The sequence below is a fragment of the Chiloscyllium plagiosum genome, unplaced genomic scaffold (assembly GCF_037043375.1).
Source record: "Chiloscyllium plagiosum isolate Xiang-an unplaced genomic scaffold, Cpla_swu_hap1 HiC_scaffold_53X, whole genome shotgun sequence".
Classification (NCBI taxonomy): domain Eukaryota; kingdom Metazoa; phylum Chordata; class Chondrichthyes; order Orectolobiformes; family Hemiscylliidae; genus Chiloscyllium; species Chiloscyllium plagiosum.
Window position 1 is genome coordinate 25,490,959 of NW_028270191.1, and position 16,286 is coordinate 25,507,244.

Consider the following 16,286-nt stretch of genomic DNA (forward strand, 5'->3'; position numbering starts at 1 on the left):
TGTAAACCCCAATCCTCAGACTCAACTGCTCTGGAAATATTTGATTTTGCTGTAATATACTCTTCCCTCGAGGTGATGATCCACAGAAGAGTATTTCAACCAAATCTACTTATCAGGAAACTGATGGGATTGATGGGTGCAGTATTGATTTTGTTCAGCATTGACCTTGTGGAATTGATGGTGTCTGTAGGCTGCATCCTATCGGGATGGGACCAGTTGGAATTTCCAACAATTTGCTTTTATACAGTAGCCTTGTTGCAATAAGAAACGCGCAAGGGGCTTCACGGACTGATTATCAAACAAAATTTTGACAGAGTCACAGCCGGGCAGATGAGCCAAGGCCAAAGTTACCAAAGAGGTAAGTTTGTAGGACAGTTGTCTTTTCCGGGTAAGTCGAAGACTGCCGTCAAAAACAACGCGGAAGGGCTTGGGAGCAGATGTGACTCCCGGGAAACCGCTGTCCAATTCAATCCATTAAAACGGAGTAGGAAGCTGTTTCCGCGGGAAATTCACACGTGGTCGACGTCAACGTGCAGCTGCTAAATTTTAATGGTATGTGGGAGGAGGGCATAAAATGTCAAATAAAGATGTAATAGAAGGTATTAACACTGGAAGGAAGAGGTGTTCAGCTGGGTGATTTCAGACAAGTGCAAAGGGGCAGTGGAAGAGCGGGCCTGGCTCCTGTTTTCTCTCAGGGTGGGATCGCCCAGGAGATGAAGGCAGGGCTCTGGCTGGTTTGAAACGCGCACACGTCGGGTTTAGACGTGCGCGGGTTGGGGAATGTGGCGAGAAAAGATGAAAGAAGCCGGCGGGCGGCGCCTGGTGCTGGGGAGGAGCGGGATGGCGTTGAGCGGCTCGGGAGAAGCGAGCAGCTCCCTCTCCTCCGGATAAGCCGCGGACAATGGGATGCGCTCCTACAATGGCACCGGCAATTCCTTCCGCAGCACCAATTCAATGCTCAGTCGCGGAATTTTGTTGCCAGGCTTTTTAAACGTTTCTTTTTTAGCAGTGATCAATAATCGACTTTTTTGTTGTTTTGCATCTGATTTAGTGCAAACACCAGATGTAAATGATGTTTAAGTATCACATCCGCATGGTTTTCAATGACCTAAAAGTGCTGGTTTTGATGAGATCTTTTACGATGCAAAGGAGCGAGCAGGATTTAGAAACGGGCCAGAGGAGGGAAGGAGAAGAGGAAGGAGGAGGAGGGCGGCTGGCTGGTTCGGGATGCGGCTGGCCTCCGTTCCCCAATTGCTCGTCCCAGGCCGACGAGGATTGTTACGGGACGGAAGGTGCCGGAGCTGGAGGGGGACAGGAAGAGAAGGAGAGGAATGCGCCCCTCCAGACGGGGATGGACTCGGTGTCTCTCAGTAGCACGGAGAGCCCATTGTGCAGGATCTGTTTCCAGGGACCAGACCAGGTACAGTGAGCATAAATGCTGAGATAGTACATTCTGCTCACATATCCCCGATGAGGCACGATTCTCAGCACCAGGGTTTGCATCGAAGGCTTAACAGTTGTTAAAGGAATAATGAATAAACAGCGTTTGTACATTTCTGGGAATATACATTTACTGGTATTGAAATATTGTTATTCCCTCGAGTATAGAAGATTAAAGGATGATCTAACTAAGGTGTGTAAAATAATAAAAGAATTTGACGGTTTCTTTCCATGTACCCTTTCCCCTTTTTTGGTGGAGGGGGGGAATCTTCAGAACAGAAATTCGAGCGCGGCGGGGGGTGCCCAGGGAGCACGTCTTCACACACAAAGGGGAATGGGAATCTGGAACTCCGTTTCCGTATACCTCCCAAAACTGAGATTGATTGATTGATTTCTGTTAGGTAAGGGCATTCGGTGATGTGGAACCAAGGCGGTTAAGCAGAATTAAGAATCCGATCAATCATGATCTAATTGAATCGGTGGAGCAGGTACAAAGGGCTGAATGGCCTCCTCTTTCCAGGTTGCTGTTGACAAAAAGATAGTTTTAATTGCTTTTATTGAGTGGGTGATATTATAAACGGTGTAGCTTAAGATCCCTGGCAACTTCAACATTGGAACTGTTCTGATATCAGCAGGGGAAAGGTTATTGGTGTCTTTATGAGAATTGACATAGTTCCAGTGTGGAGAGGTCCTTTTACAGAATTGACCAAAATAAATTTGGGATTAGGCTGGGGGTAGGGGAGTGGCTGAATGTCAGAGAGACCAGCAGGAAATGGGGCTGAGGATCTTAGCGTTCATGAGAGTTGATGATGTTGAGGATGACAGAATGAACATCAGGTTTTGTTCTTGAAATTTATATTGAGGCCAAATCTGATTTTGTGAGTTTTGTCTTTTGGTTCAATTAAATTGGGTAAGATACTCTTGGTGATTAGGAATTTTTATGCCACAATTTCTATATCAGTTATCCTGCAGTATGGAAGTAATCACTCACTGAATTCATGGCTCAGTACCAAATCAAAAAGATGGAAAACTGATTAAAAAGACCCCCCCCCCCATTTCCATGGTGCTATTAAGGAGAATATGGAGGAATGATCAATGATTCTATACTTTGCTATCTGTCTACAAGTATGCTTAAACTATTTGAGAAGATTGCTGCTTTGTCACATTGTGCATTAGTTCGCATGGAGCAATTTTAACCTAGCTTGGGAAGCAGGAAATCTATGGGATCACGTGGGATGCAGTTTCTGACCCCATCCATTATGGACAGTGATACTGGATGGGTGTAAATCAGGATTACATCTGTTCCCAACACATTCCTAATGAGCAAATAAGGTTAAAATTGCCCCCAATTTGAGTCTGTCCTTTACACTTAAGAATGGATTACGGATGTGAGCTGAGATGGTCAAAGATGCTCTTTCACTTCAACTATGCTTGCTGGAATGTGCTTCAGTGTCTATAACCAAGTGGTTTCTGGTGCATGGGGAGGATTTTCTTTTGGTTGTTGTGCCTTAGTCACATTGTGAACATGGTGGGCTGATTTCCACTGTGTTAGTTCTCATGAAATCGTCAGTGAATTTTAAGTGACCAGGGGAAATCTGCCACAGTTAGCATTGGAGTGTCTGAAACCAAATTTTGTTGAATCTCATTTTACAGAGCAGAGCAAACTCAACAATGGTAAATATTATATCTGCTTCCACTAGGGAATGAAGTGAAGCACAACTAAGAGTTTTGTCTTTTTGTACTGTATTACATTTTTTGCCTCGTGGATAAACATCGCAATATAGCAAGAACTTGATGATAGTTTATGCTGAATGAGGGGTTAGACCATAATAATTGCTGTTCTGCTACACTTTTGGAGTACTGCATGCAATTCTGGTCTCCTCCCTATTGGAAGGATGTTATGAAACTTGAAAGAGTTCAGAAAAGATTTACAAGGATGTTTCCAGGGTTGGAGGATTTGAACTAAAGGGAGAGGCTGAATAGGTTGGGGCTGTTTCCCCTGGAGCGTCAGAGGCTCAGGGGTGACCTTATTGAGGTTTATAAAATCATCGGGGCATGGATAGGATAAATAGACAAAGTCTTTTCCCTGGGGTGTGGGAGTCCAGAACTAGAGGGCATAAGTTTAGAGTGAGAGGGGAAAGATATAAAAGAGACCTAAGGGGCAACTTTTTCACACAGAGGGTGGTATGTGTATGGAATGAGGAAGTGGTGGAGGCTGGTACAATTACAGCATTTAAAAGGCATCTGGATGGGTATATGAATAGGAAGGGTTTGGAGGGATATGGGCCAAGTGCTGGCAAATGGGCCTAGATTAGGTTGGGACATCTAGTCAGTATGGATGAGTTGGACCGAGGGGTCTGTTTCCGTGCTGTGCTGTACATTTCTATGACTCTACGTGCACAAATGGGGTATGTGCTGAGCTTGTCACCATGTTATTGTTCTTGCGTCTAAGTCAGAAGAAGAAATCAGATTCAAACTCCCAGAGATTTAATAAAATAATCTATTGCAGAACAAAGGAGTACTGCACTGGGGGGGGGGGGGGGGGGGGGGCGGGGGAGGGGGTTGCTATTTTTCAGATGCAACATTAAACTGTCCCTTCAGGTAGATGTAAAGTGGCACTATTTTGAAGAGCAGGGGAGTTCTCCTGATGTCCTGACCAACATTTATCTCTCTAGCAATATAACTTAAAAATAATTGTTTAGTTACTATCACATTATTGTTTGTGGGAGCTTGCTAAATATAAATTGGCTTTGCTTCCTGCATTATAACAGTGCCATTTCAAGAGTATTTTTATGGCTGTAAGTGCCTTAAGTTGTCCTAAAGTTGTGAAAGGTGTCATAGAAAGCATGTCTTTGACTGTATGTTCCATTTTATAGGGAGAGGCCTGCTTGGATAAAAATCCACAGGAGGATAATGTTTGGCTTTTCTGTAATAGACTTGCAATAGGCTTGAGTTTGTAGACAAATTACATATGTTCAACTTTAGCAATGTTGGACAGTGAAGAAATGAATTTGCTTCGCTCCATTAAATTGTATTGGCTGAGAATTAGATACGTTAGTTTTAGGATTTAACATGAAAATTTGTTTCTATTTTCTTACCTGAAGTGAACTTGAACAACATTATGTTGAAAAGCACCACACCTCTCGCAGAATTATACAGCATGGGAGAAGGACATTCAGCCCAGCATGTCTGTCAGCTTTTTTTCCTCCATTTCTTGGAAATTATTTAAAATTACAATTCTGGCAGCAGTTGTGACCCTCAAAATAGCCTTTGGATCACCCACTTTACAGCCGCACAGTTACATTGTACGCTATTATGTGGTTACTTTTAACAGTTTGATCTGCATACAGTTGATGCAGATGTTGCTGGTTTTGTGTTTGCTGGATACAAAATAGTATTTTTTTAAATTGAGGGGGTGATTGTCATTTTAAAAGTCTTCATGAAATTTACATTGCCACATTGGATGTTGACAGTGCTGAAACCCCTATTGCACCAGGACAATAATTCCATTCTCCACACCAGGCAGTGTGTGGCCTCATGGAATTAGGGAACATCACATTAATTTTATGCTTTAAGCCCATGCCTTGTAGGAACTTGCTTGAAAACCAGAGCATAGAACATTACAGCACAGTACAGGCCCTTCGGCCCTCAATGTTGCATTGACCTGTGAAACCAATCTGAAGCCCATCTAACCTGCATTATTCCATTTTTATCCACATGTTTATCCAATCACCATTTAAATGCCCTTAAAGTTGGCCAGTCTACTACTGTTGCAGGCAGTATACCACGCCCCTACTACTCTCTGAGTAAAGAAACTACCTCTGACATCTGTCCTATAACTATCACCTCTCAATTTAAAGCTGTGCCCCCTTGTGCTAGCCATCACTATCCAATGAAAAAGACTCTCACTGTCCACCCTATCTAACCCTCTGATTATCTTATGTCTCAATTAAGTCACCTGTCAACCTTCTCCTCTCCAAAGAAAACAACCTCAAGTCTCTCAGCCTTTCCTCGGAAGATCTTCCCTCCATACCAGGCAACATCTTGGTAAATCTCCTCTGAACCCTTTCCAAAGCTTCCACGTCCTTCCTATAATGCGGTGACCAGAACTGTACACAATACTCCATGTGCGGCTGCACCAGAATTTTGTACAGCTGCAGCAAAACCTCATGGTTCCGAAATTCAATTCCTCTACCAATAAAAGCTAAGACATCGTATGCCTCCTTAACAACCCTATCAATCTAGGTGACAACTTTCAGGGATCTATGCACATGGACACTGAGATCCCTCTGCTCATCTACACTACCAAGAACCTTAACATTAGCCCAGTACTCTTTATTCCTGTTGCTCCTTCCAAAGTGAATCACCTCACACTTCTCCACATTAAACTCCATTTGCCATCTCTCAGCCCAGCTCTGCAGCTTATCTATGACCCTCAGTAACCCCCAACATCCTTCAGCACTATCCACAACTCTACCAAGCTTAGTGTCATCCGCAAATTTACCAATCCATTCTTCCATGCCCTTATCCAGGTCGTTTATAAAAAATGACAAACAACAGTAGACCCAAAACAAATCCTTGCGGTACACCACTAGGAACTAAACTCCAGGATGAACATTTCCCATCAACCACCACCCTCTGTCTTCTTTCAGCCAATTTCTGAACCAAACCACTAAATCACTCTCAATCCCATGCCTCCATATTTTGTGCAATAGCCTACCGTGGGGAACCTTATCAAATGCCTTACTGAAATTCATACACACCACATTAATGCTTACCCTCATCCACCTGTTTGGTCACCTTCTCAAAGAACTCAGTAAGGTTTGTGAGGCACAACCTCCCCTTCACAAAACTGTGTTGACTCTTCCTAAATAACTTATTCCTTTCTAGATGATTATAAATCCTATCTCTTATAACCTCTTCCAACACTTTTCCCACAAACAAAGTAAGGCTCACTGGTCTATAGTTACCAGGGTTTTCTCTACTCCCCTTCTTGAACAAGGGAACAACATTTGCTATCCTCCAGTCTTCTGGCACTATTCCTGTAGACAATGATGACAAAAAGATCAAAGCCAAAGGCTCGGCAATCTCTCCCCTGGCTTCCCAGTGCATCCTAGGATAAATCCCATCTGGCCCAAAGGACTTATCTATTTTTACACTTTCCAGAATTGCTATCACCTCCTCCTTGTGAACCTCAATCCCATCTAATGTTTACCAAAAAGGAATTGGGGAAGCTCGATAAGTACATGAGGGAGAAAAGAATGGAAACTTAGGTTGCTGGGCCAGATGAAGTAGGAAGAGTAAGAAGCTTGTGAGGCTGCACAGCCCAAAGCAAAATTGCTTCCTTTTGTCCTGCAAATTTAATTCATTTTCCCCATCAATCCAGCCTGGGAACAATTAGGATTAGGATTTTAGTCTCTGAATAATTGCAAGGTCTTTTCCATACATATTTTCAGTATTTACTTTGCCCCGACTGCCAATACTGGCTGGTAGAGACTTAATCTGACGAGTCCAGTCAAATGAGGACAGACAGTGCCTTGTTGAAAGAAAGTAAGAACTTGCATTTATATTGTGTCTTGTGTGACCTCAAGTCATTGCAAAGTGCTTCATATGTAATGAAGTTCTTTCAAAGTATAGTCCCTGTTTTAATTTAGGAATCATAGCAGCCAGTTTACTTGTACAAATAGCAAATAATAAGCATTTTGGAAAGGCAAATCAGAGCAGGACTTTTACACTTAATGGTAAGGTCCTGGGGAGTGTTGCTGAACAAAGGGACCTTGGAGTGCAGGTTCATAGTTCCTTGAAAGTGGAGTTGCAGGTAGATAGGATAGTGAAGAGGGTGTTTGGTATGCTTTCCTTTATTGTTCAGAGTATTGAGTACAGGAGTTGGGAGGTCATGTTGTGGCTGTACAGGACATTGGTTAGGCCACTTTTGGAATATTGCGCGCAATTCTTGTCTTTCTCCTATTGGAAGGATGTTGTGAAACTTGAAAGGATTCAGAAAAAAAATTACAAGATGTTGCCAGGGTTGGAGGATTTGAGCTATAGGGAGAGGTTGAATAGGCTGGGGCTGTTTTTCTTGGAGCGTTAGAGGCTGAGGGTGATCTTATAAAGGTTGATAAAGTCATGAGAGGCATGGATAGGATAAATAGAGAAGGCCTTTTCTGTGGGGTGGAAGAGTTCAGAACTAGAGGGCATAGGTTTATGGTGGGAGGGGAAAAATTTAAAAGGGACCCAAGGGTCACCGTTTTCATGCAGAGGGTGGTGCTTGTATGGAATGAGCTGCCAGAAAAGGTGGTGGAGGCTGGTACAATTACAGCATTTAAAAGGCATCTGGATGGGTACTATATATGAATAGTAAAGGTTGAGGGATAGGACCGAGTGCTGGAAAATGGGACTAGATTAGGTTAGGATATCTGGTCGGCCTGGACGAATTGGACCGAAGAGTCTGTATCCGTGCTGCACATCTCTATGACTCTAAATGTTTAAGTCATGTTTAAGGGATAAATCTTGGCTAGGGCATTAGGACTAATTTCTGTGTTCTTTAAATAGTGCCAGAGGATTGGTACAGCCAGATGAAAATGTCTCAGTTTAATGCGTTGTCCAAAAGACGGTATCTCTGAGAGTGCAGCACTCCCATAAGACTCAATTGAAGTGTCAATCTAAAGTTTATGCTGTAGTCTCTGTGCTGTGATAGGGTTAGACTTGAACCTTCTGACACAGAGGCAAGGATGCTACCCTCTGAATCATAGTTTATGTTTTAAAGAAAAGTAATTGATCATCACTTCCTTTGGCTAAATAAAGAAATAAATACCTGTATGTAATACTGAGCTCACATAGCAAGGAAAGTCCCTGAAATAACTCCACAGAGGCTGGCATCCCATCACCAAGTCATCCTCTATTTACACATGAACAGTCCTTGACTATAGTACTGCCTCTTAGAGTCAGGCAGAGTGTCAGCATCTCTGACACTAACCCTTTTTCTATGTCAGCCAGGGCTCCCTGATAGAACCTGATTAACAGCCTCAATAAGGGAACTCATATTCTGTGAGGTCCAGCTGGCTGACCTTGTTACAATCACTATAGTCCCCTTTTTGTTTTTTTGATCTGTGCTCACCTCTCTGGATTAAGCAGAGGAAAATTCAGCTAAGGCACCCATCTCCTGATCACTCTTCTGTAACTGGAATGTGGAAATGGTGTCTGTGTGTTTTGTTTGATTTGGATAAAATCCAGGCCTGTCTGTGATCCCATCTACAGTCATGTGGTCTGCTGAAGTGGGGCAAAGCTTTCAACTTTGGAAGGGATATAAGACAGTTGGATTAGCCACCAGTTTTTCTCTCCCTGGAACTATTGTTCCTTTTGATTTTTTTTTCCCTGTTTATTTTTTTTTAAACCCCCACACTACTGCCTAGCTGCGGAAGTGCTTATTTTTCCCGAGCACCCATGGTGTGTGTGTGTGCAGGTGTGAGACACAGTGAGAGACACAAGGTGCACGAATCTTTATTCAATTTCCACCACCAGGAAGATAGGAAAACACCCGGGTGGCCAGTGACAAACACTGCCCTTCACAACAAAGGGCAGTGCTGTGTGATCAAAACAGTGAAGGGGAGGGTAGGGAACACTGCTGTTTATTTTTTTTTCTTTTAACCCCCACACTACCACCTAAGTGCGGTAGTGCTTATATTTTTCCCCAGCACCCGTGGTGTGTGTGTGCAGGTGTGAGACCCAGTGAAAGACACAAAGTGCATGAATCTTTATTCAAATTCCACCACTAGGAAGATAGGAAAACACCCGGGTGGCCAGTGACAAACACTGCCCTTCACATCAAAGGGCAGTGCTGTGTGATCAAATGTTCCTTTTGATTTTTTTTTATCCTGCGGCGCCCACCTCTAATGTCCCATTTATTTTATTTTTTTTTAAAACAGTGAAGGGGAGGGTAGGAATCTCCTGTATTTTTTTATATAGTTCTTTTTTTTTCCTTTAACCCCCACACTACCACCTAAGTGCGGTAGTGTTTATTTTATCCCCAGCACCCATGGTGTGTGGATGTAGGAGTGAGACACAGTGAGAGACACAAAGTGCACGAATCTTTATTCAAATTCCACCACAGGAAGATAGGAAAACAGCCGGGTGGCCAGTGACAAACACTGCCCTTCACATCAAAGGGCAGTGCTGTGTGATCAAAACAGTGAAGGGGAGGGTAGGGAACACTGCTGTTTATTTTTTTCTCTTTTAACCCCCACACTACCACCTAAGTGCGGTAGTGCTTATTTTTTCCCCAGCACCCCTGGTGTGTGTGTGTGCAGGTGTGAGACACAGTGAGAGACACAAGGTGCACGAATCTTTATTCAATTTCCACCACCAGGAAGAACCTTCTGTTATCTCCTGTTTATTTTTTTTTATTTTAACCCCCACACTACCACCTAAGTGCGGTAGTGCTTATTTTATCCCCAGAACCCATGGTGTGTGTGTGTACAGGTGGGAGACACAGTGAGAGACACAAAGTGCACGAATCTTTATTCAATTTCCACCACCAGGAAGATAGGAAAACACCCGGGTGGCCAGTGACAAACACTGCCCTTCACATCAAAGGGCAGTGCTGTGTGATCAAATGTTCCTTTTGATTCAAGTCAATAAACCAATTTGATTGGATTGTGTTTATAATGGCCACTTGTCACTTGTGTCTCTGTCCAAGTTAAAAGTGTTGTCTGCTGTGAGGTTTGCAGAGAAAGAATGGCTACCTGGGTGAGGTAGCAGAAGGCAGTGTTGAACATATCACTGTCATGTCAATGCTTTTCAGAGATGGAAGAGAGAGAAGAGATTGAAACAATTACTGCAATTTGTAGATGTAACCATATCACCTCATCCTGCCACTTGTCTTTTAACAGAAATGCCAAAATCTGGAGATTGGTTAGTGACAATGCTGTAAATATTTATGTGCACTGTGTCATAGTTGTTGCGTGTGTGTGTGTGAATTTGTGAGTTTTATATAATGTAAAGTTGGCTGTTTACCCATGTATCTTCATGCTCCCTAAATACACTGGTTTTAAAACCTTGTACATAATTCTTTTCTCACCCTTTTTATTTGCAACATTTTTGTCCCCTTTCATATTTTCTTCCTTTTCTCCCTGTTTTCCTTTTCCTGTCCATTTTTTGGCTTTTCCTTACCTCCAGTTAAATTTACAGCTGTACTTAAAACCACAAACTAGGAAAGAATCTGTTCTAACTGATAGGATGCTTTTGCAATCCTTGTCAAAGTGTGGGGGCGGTGGGTGAGAGCTTAGCTGCCTTGAATGCTGTATTTATGTTATTGAATTGCTTGAAGGAATGGGATTGGAATATTGCCCAAGAGATTTCTGTGCTGTGGAACTGACTCGCATATTGGGTAGGATGTCAGTTTCACTTGCTGAACAAACTCAACTGCACATGTGCAAAAGCTTTCAAATGCCTGTGTTTTTCATAATAACTTGCATTTGTGAGGCACATCTACCAAAGTGCCTATTAAATGCAATTTGACACCAAGCCATGTGCGATTTTGGGACAGGTAATCAAGAGTTTAGCCAAAGAGTAAACTTGCAAGGAATGTCTGAAAGGCAGAGTTAGAGGTAGAGATGTGGAGAGGTTTAGGGAAAGAATTTCAAGCTCCGGGCTGCCAGCTGTCGAGCAATTAAAACCAGGATGCTCAGGAGCTGGAATTGGAGGAGCACAGATATCTTAGAGGGTAGTAGGGTTGAAGGAACTTTAGAGAGATGAGGTGGGATCCATGGAATGATGAGATAAGTCTTGTAACTTTATATCTGGGAAGCAAGCAACAAATGGGCATTGCAAACTAAATTGGTAAATAGACTCCAGGGGCTTGCAGAACAGATTGGTGGGTTGGATATTACATGTCTCCACGGGGTATATTTTTGGTAGGGGTTGGGGAGGGGGCACACATAGTAGGGATCGTCTAGCCTATTACCTGCGCATCCATTGTATGTAGGTAAATAATTTAAGGGTTAATTGAGTTTATTAAAAGCTCATTTGACCCCAATATTGCCCCATGCATGCCATAAATATGATTGGCTTCGCTAATTTACCTCACTCTGTGTAAAAAAAAGAATTGCCTCCTCCTGTTCGAATGCAACAGCCTCAAGAAAGGGTAAAATGGCCTCCTCCAGTTCATGTGTCAGCCAATAGCATCCAAAGTTTAATTTTTCCTTTTAAATCTGTTTTTCGGTAACACAAGCCAAACATGTAGCTCACCTATACACGTGCAGTCTTTAAGAATGGTTTAATTACAGCTAACAAATGAATTAATGAAAATGCAACTACGTAGGTGAAAATTCATAAAATGCCTGAATTGAGAAAAGATTTAATTTTTCCAAGTTGCTGTCAGTATTCATCAGAAAATCAAAATGAATTGTCTGTTATCCCTCTTAGTATATAATTACAGACAATTTCAGTGATTGCGATTGCTAACAGTTTGAAACGCCATCAAACATTTGCTGAAGGAAGGAGTATTCGGATTTCAACTACTGCCTGTCTGGAAATTTACTGTAGTACTGTGGGAGTGTTGCACTGTTGGAGGTGTCACTTCTTTTTGGATGAGACATTAAACTGAAGTGCCCATCTAACCTCTTAGTTGGACAGAAGATATTATGTGGCACTATTTCAAAGAGGACTGAGATGCTCACCTGGTATCATGGCCAATATTCATTTTTCCGTCAGTATCGATTAAGACCACATTGAATGTTATAACTAAAACAGGGAACTGCGGATGCTGGAAATCTGAAACAAAAACAGAAATCGCTGGAGAAACTCGGCAAGTCTGGCCGTATATGTGGAAAGGAAGCAGAGTTAATGTCTCGAGTCTGGGGACTTTTCTTCACAACACTTCTGAAGAAGGGTCACTGGACTCAAAATGTTAACTCTGCTTTCTCTCCACAAATGCTGCCAGACCTGCTGAGATTTTCAGCAATTTCTGTTTTTGTTTGTGGGCATTATAACAGATTTAAAAAATCACACAACACCAGGTTATAGTCCAATAGGTTTACTTGGACGCATTAGCTTTTGGAGTGCTGCTCCTTCATCAGGTAGCTGTGGAACAAGATCATAACACACAGAATTTATAGCAAAAGGTTACAGTGTCATGTAACTGAAGTTACATATTGAACAAACCTAGATTGCTGTTAAGTCTTTCATCTTTTAAAATGGGTTGCAGGTTTCGGTTCATTAATATGTAAATCCTAGAACTTCTTTTAACTCACATTCTCGAGACAACTTAAGGTTTTATGATAAAAAAAAAGTGACATCTCAGCTCAGACAATGCATTAAAGGTGTGAGGTTAGAGCTTGTCTGTATCCCAATCTTGAGTCGGACTGGTTCTATTTCCAAAGTAGGAATTTATAAAATATTACATGGATTGACTGCCTGCAGATTGTGCACTTTTTGAGCAAAAATTCTATTTTGCTCAAAAAGTGCAAAACTTGCAGGCAGTCAATCCATGTAATATTTTATAAATTCCTACTTTGGAAATAGAACCAGTCCGACTCAAGTTTGGGATACAGACAGACTCTAACCTCGCACCTTCAATGCATTGTCTGAGCTGAGATGTCACCTTTTTTTATAAAAGTTACCTTGAGAATGTGACTTAAAAAAAAGTTCTGGGATTTACATATCAATGAACCAAAACCTGCAAGCCATTCTAAAAGACGAAAGAGTTAACAGCAATCTAGGTTAGTTCAATATATAATTTCAGTTACATGACACTGTAACCTTTTTACTATAAATCCTGTGTTGTGATTCCAAGCACCCGAGCTACAAATCTTCTCACAATCCTGTGTCTTATGATCCTGTTCCACAGCTACCTGATGAAGGAGCAGAGCTCCGAAAGCTACTGCTTCCAATTAAACCTATTGGACTATAACCTGGCATTGTGTGATTTTTTTTTTAACTTTGTCCACCCTGGTCCAAAATCAGCTCCTCCACATCATTGTTATAACTGATAGCAGACTCCTAGCATGTTCCTGAATGTGGAGGCTCAAAGGGTGGTCTTTAGGCCTTAGTGTAATAATTTGTGTGAGCTGTCAATGGCTTCAGTCTGTCTCTGTAGTTTGATTTAAGGCCGCTTGCCTCATCGGTGACAACATTCAAGTAAGCCATGTGATTGAGAGGATCAGAGAGAGGTTTAGTTGTCACTTGCGCAGATCAGGCTTAGTGCTAAATTTGTCAATTACAAACTGGGATTCAAAGAAACATAGATAGTGAGCTTAGCCAGTATGGCTCTGGTCTTCTTTATGTCCTGCGGTACTTTAAGGTGGTTCCAGTCTTCTGTTTTCTTGGTTTATTGACAAAAGTTGAAGGAATGAAGTGTTTATAAAAACCTGGAGAATAGGTGTGCCAAGAAGCAGTAAGTGAAGGAACAGGAACTGGACACGATGGCTTATGGAGGCATATGATAAGGAAAGAATAGCTGGTGAGTCCCAGTGGCTCTCACAAATACACAGGAACAGCTACAGGCAAGAAGCAAGGGAGGCTGCCAGGTTTGCATTGACTTGCTAGTATGAGGAGATAGCTGGGAGACTGACAGTCAGTCAAAGTTTGAAAAAAGATAAGGGAGTGAGTGGAGAAGCACAGAGAAAGGTGAATTGCATTGCAGAATAGGACATGACATTGGAGTTACCACACCAGGCGAGTGCTGGTGTCAGTTAGAAATCAGTTGGAGGAGACTTCACTCGAAGTGATAGTCATTCCACCTTTCCAAATTTTTTGCATGAAGGTTTCCTTTTGTTTTTCAATCTGTCAACCAGTTTATTGACTGACATCACTGCCATATCAGCGTATGCAGCAAAGTGGGCATCTAATCAACCTGCCTGTACTGAAGTTATCTTATCCCATGGCATCAACTGGTTTGCTTTAGATAGTGGTGGAACTTGTCCGAATCAGTGTCACAGTGGGAAAATGTAGTTACCTGCCTCCCAACCGAGGGAGTGAGTGAATGGCACAGTGTGAAATTCCAAGAGTTTGTTTAAGTGAACTCACAAGTGATTGTCCAACTCTGTCTACCCATCCCACTGTTGACATGTGTTCACGGATCTACCGTGCTGTTTCTCACGTTCTTCTTGATTCTTCATTTCTGTTGCAGTACTTGTGTTGAAGATAGTTACAGATGGGGAAGGCCATTCAGCTCATTGCTAGTGAGAGCAGGAATAGGAAGATAGAGCAGATGAATGCGTGACTGAGGAGCCAGTGCAGGGGAAGGGATTCACATTTTTGGATCTTTGGAATCTCTCCTGCGGTTGAAGTGACCTGAATAAAAAGGACAGGTTGCACCTGAATTGGAAGGGGCCCAATATCCTGGTGGGGAGATTTGCTAGTGCTATTCGGGACCTTTAAACTAGTAAGGGTGGGATGGGGGAATGGATGGGACCAGAGAGATAATGAGAAAAGAAAGTTTGAGGCTGGTATATTTTGAAAAGAGGAGCAAGTTAAATAGTCAAGGCAGGCAAGAGCAAAGCAGAGGATGAGGTAAGACTGATAAATTAAACTACATTTATTTCAATGCATGAGGCATGACAGGTAAGGCAGATAAACTCGGCATGGTTGGGAACATGGGACTGGGATCTCATAGTGTTTACAGATGTGGATCAGGGAAGGGCAGGATTAGCAGCTTAATGTTCCAGGGTATAGATAGTATAGGAAGGATAGGGGGGGGGGGGGGGGGGGGGGTGAGGGGCAAGAGATGAGGGGGAGTGGCGTTTTTGGTTAGGGATTTCATTTTGGCTGTACTTGGGAAGGATATTCCAGGGAGCATGTCCACTGAGGTTATTTGGGTGGAACTGAAAAATAATAAAGGGATGATCATCTTATTGGGATTGTACTGTAGGCCCCTTGTCAAAAGTCAGCAGGAAATTGAGAAGCAAATTTGTGAGGAGAGACGGAGTTCTGTAAGAATGATAGGGTTGTAATGGTAGGGGATTTTAACTTTCCAAACATAGACTGGGACTGCTATAGTGTTAAGGGCTTCGATTGAGAGGATTTTTAAAAAGGTGTGTAGAAGAAAATTTTCTTATTCAACATGTGGATGGACCTACTAGAGAAGGAGCAAAACCTGACCTTCTCCATGGAAAAAAGGCAGGGCAAGTAATTGAGGTGTCAGTGGGGGAACACTTTGGGGCCAATTACCATAATTCTATTAGTTTTAAAATAGCTATAGAAAAAGATAGATCTGGTCTACAAGTTAAAGTTCTAAATTAGAGTAAGGCCAATTTTGACAGTATTAGGCAAGAACGTTCAAAAATTGATTGGGAGAGGCTATTCGCAGATAAAGGGACAGTTGGAAAGTGGGAGACCTTCAAAAATAAGATAACAAGAGTCCAGAGGCAGTATGTCCCTGTTAGTATGAAGGGAAAGGCTGGTAGGTGTTGAGAATGCTGGATGACTACAGAAATTGAGGGTCTGGTCCAGAAAAAGAAGGAGGCATATGGCACATATAGACAGCTGAGATTGAGTGAATCTCTCAAGGAATTTAAGAACAGTAGAACTTTACTCGAGGGAAATCAGGAGGGCAAAAAGGGGACATGAGAGAGTTCTGGCAAATAGGGTTAAGGAGAATCCCAAGAGATTCTACAAATATATTAAGGTCAAAGGAGTAAATGAGGAGAGAATAGGACCCCTTAAAGATCAACAAGGCCATCTATGTGTGGAGCCCCAAGAGATGGGTGAGATACTAAATGAGTATTTTGCATCAGTATTTACTATACAGAACTTGGAGACATAAACAGTGATATCTTAAAGTGTCCATATGACAGAGGAGGTGGTGCCAGGTATCTTAAAATGCATAAAGGTGGATAAATCACAAAACT

General features: G+C 42.3%; 1 protein-coding gene across 1 annotated transcript in view; it reads left to right on the plus strand.

Moving 5' to 3' along the window:
* Positions 1 to 814: 814 nt before the first annotated feature.
* The window catches only part of marchf9 (membrane-associated ring finger (C3HC4) 9), a 58,878-nt gene continuing 43,406 nt past the window's right edge, over positions 815 to 16,286 (plus strand). The window contains exon 1 of the mRNA XM_043682132.2: positions 815 to 1,420. Coding sequence (XP_043538067.1) covers positions 1,070 to 1,420 — 351 coding nt within the window. The 5' untranslated portion in view covers positions 815 to 1,069. The remainder of the gene's footprint in view (positions 1,421 to 16,286) is intronic.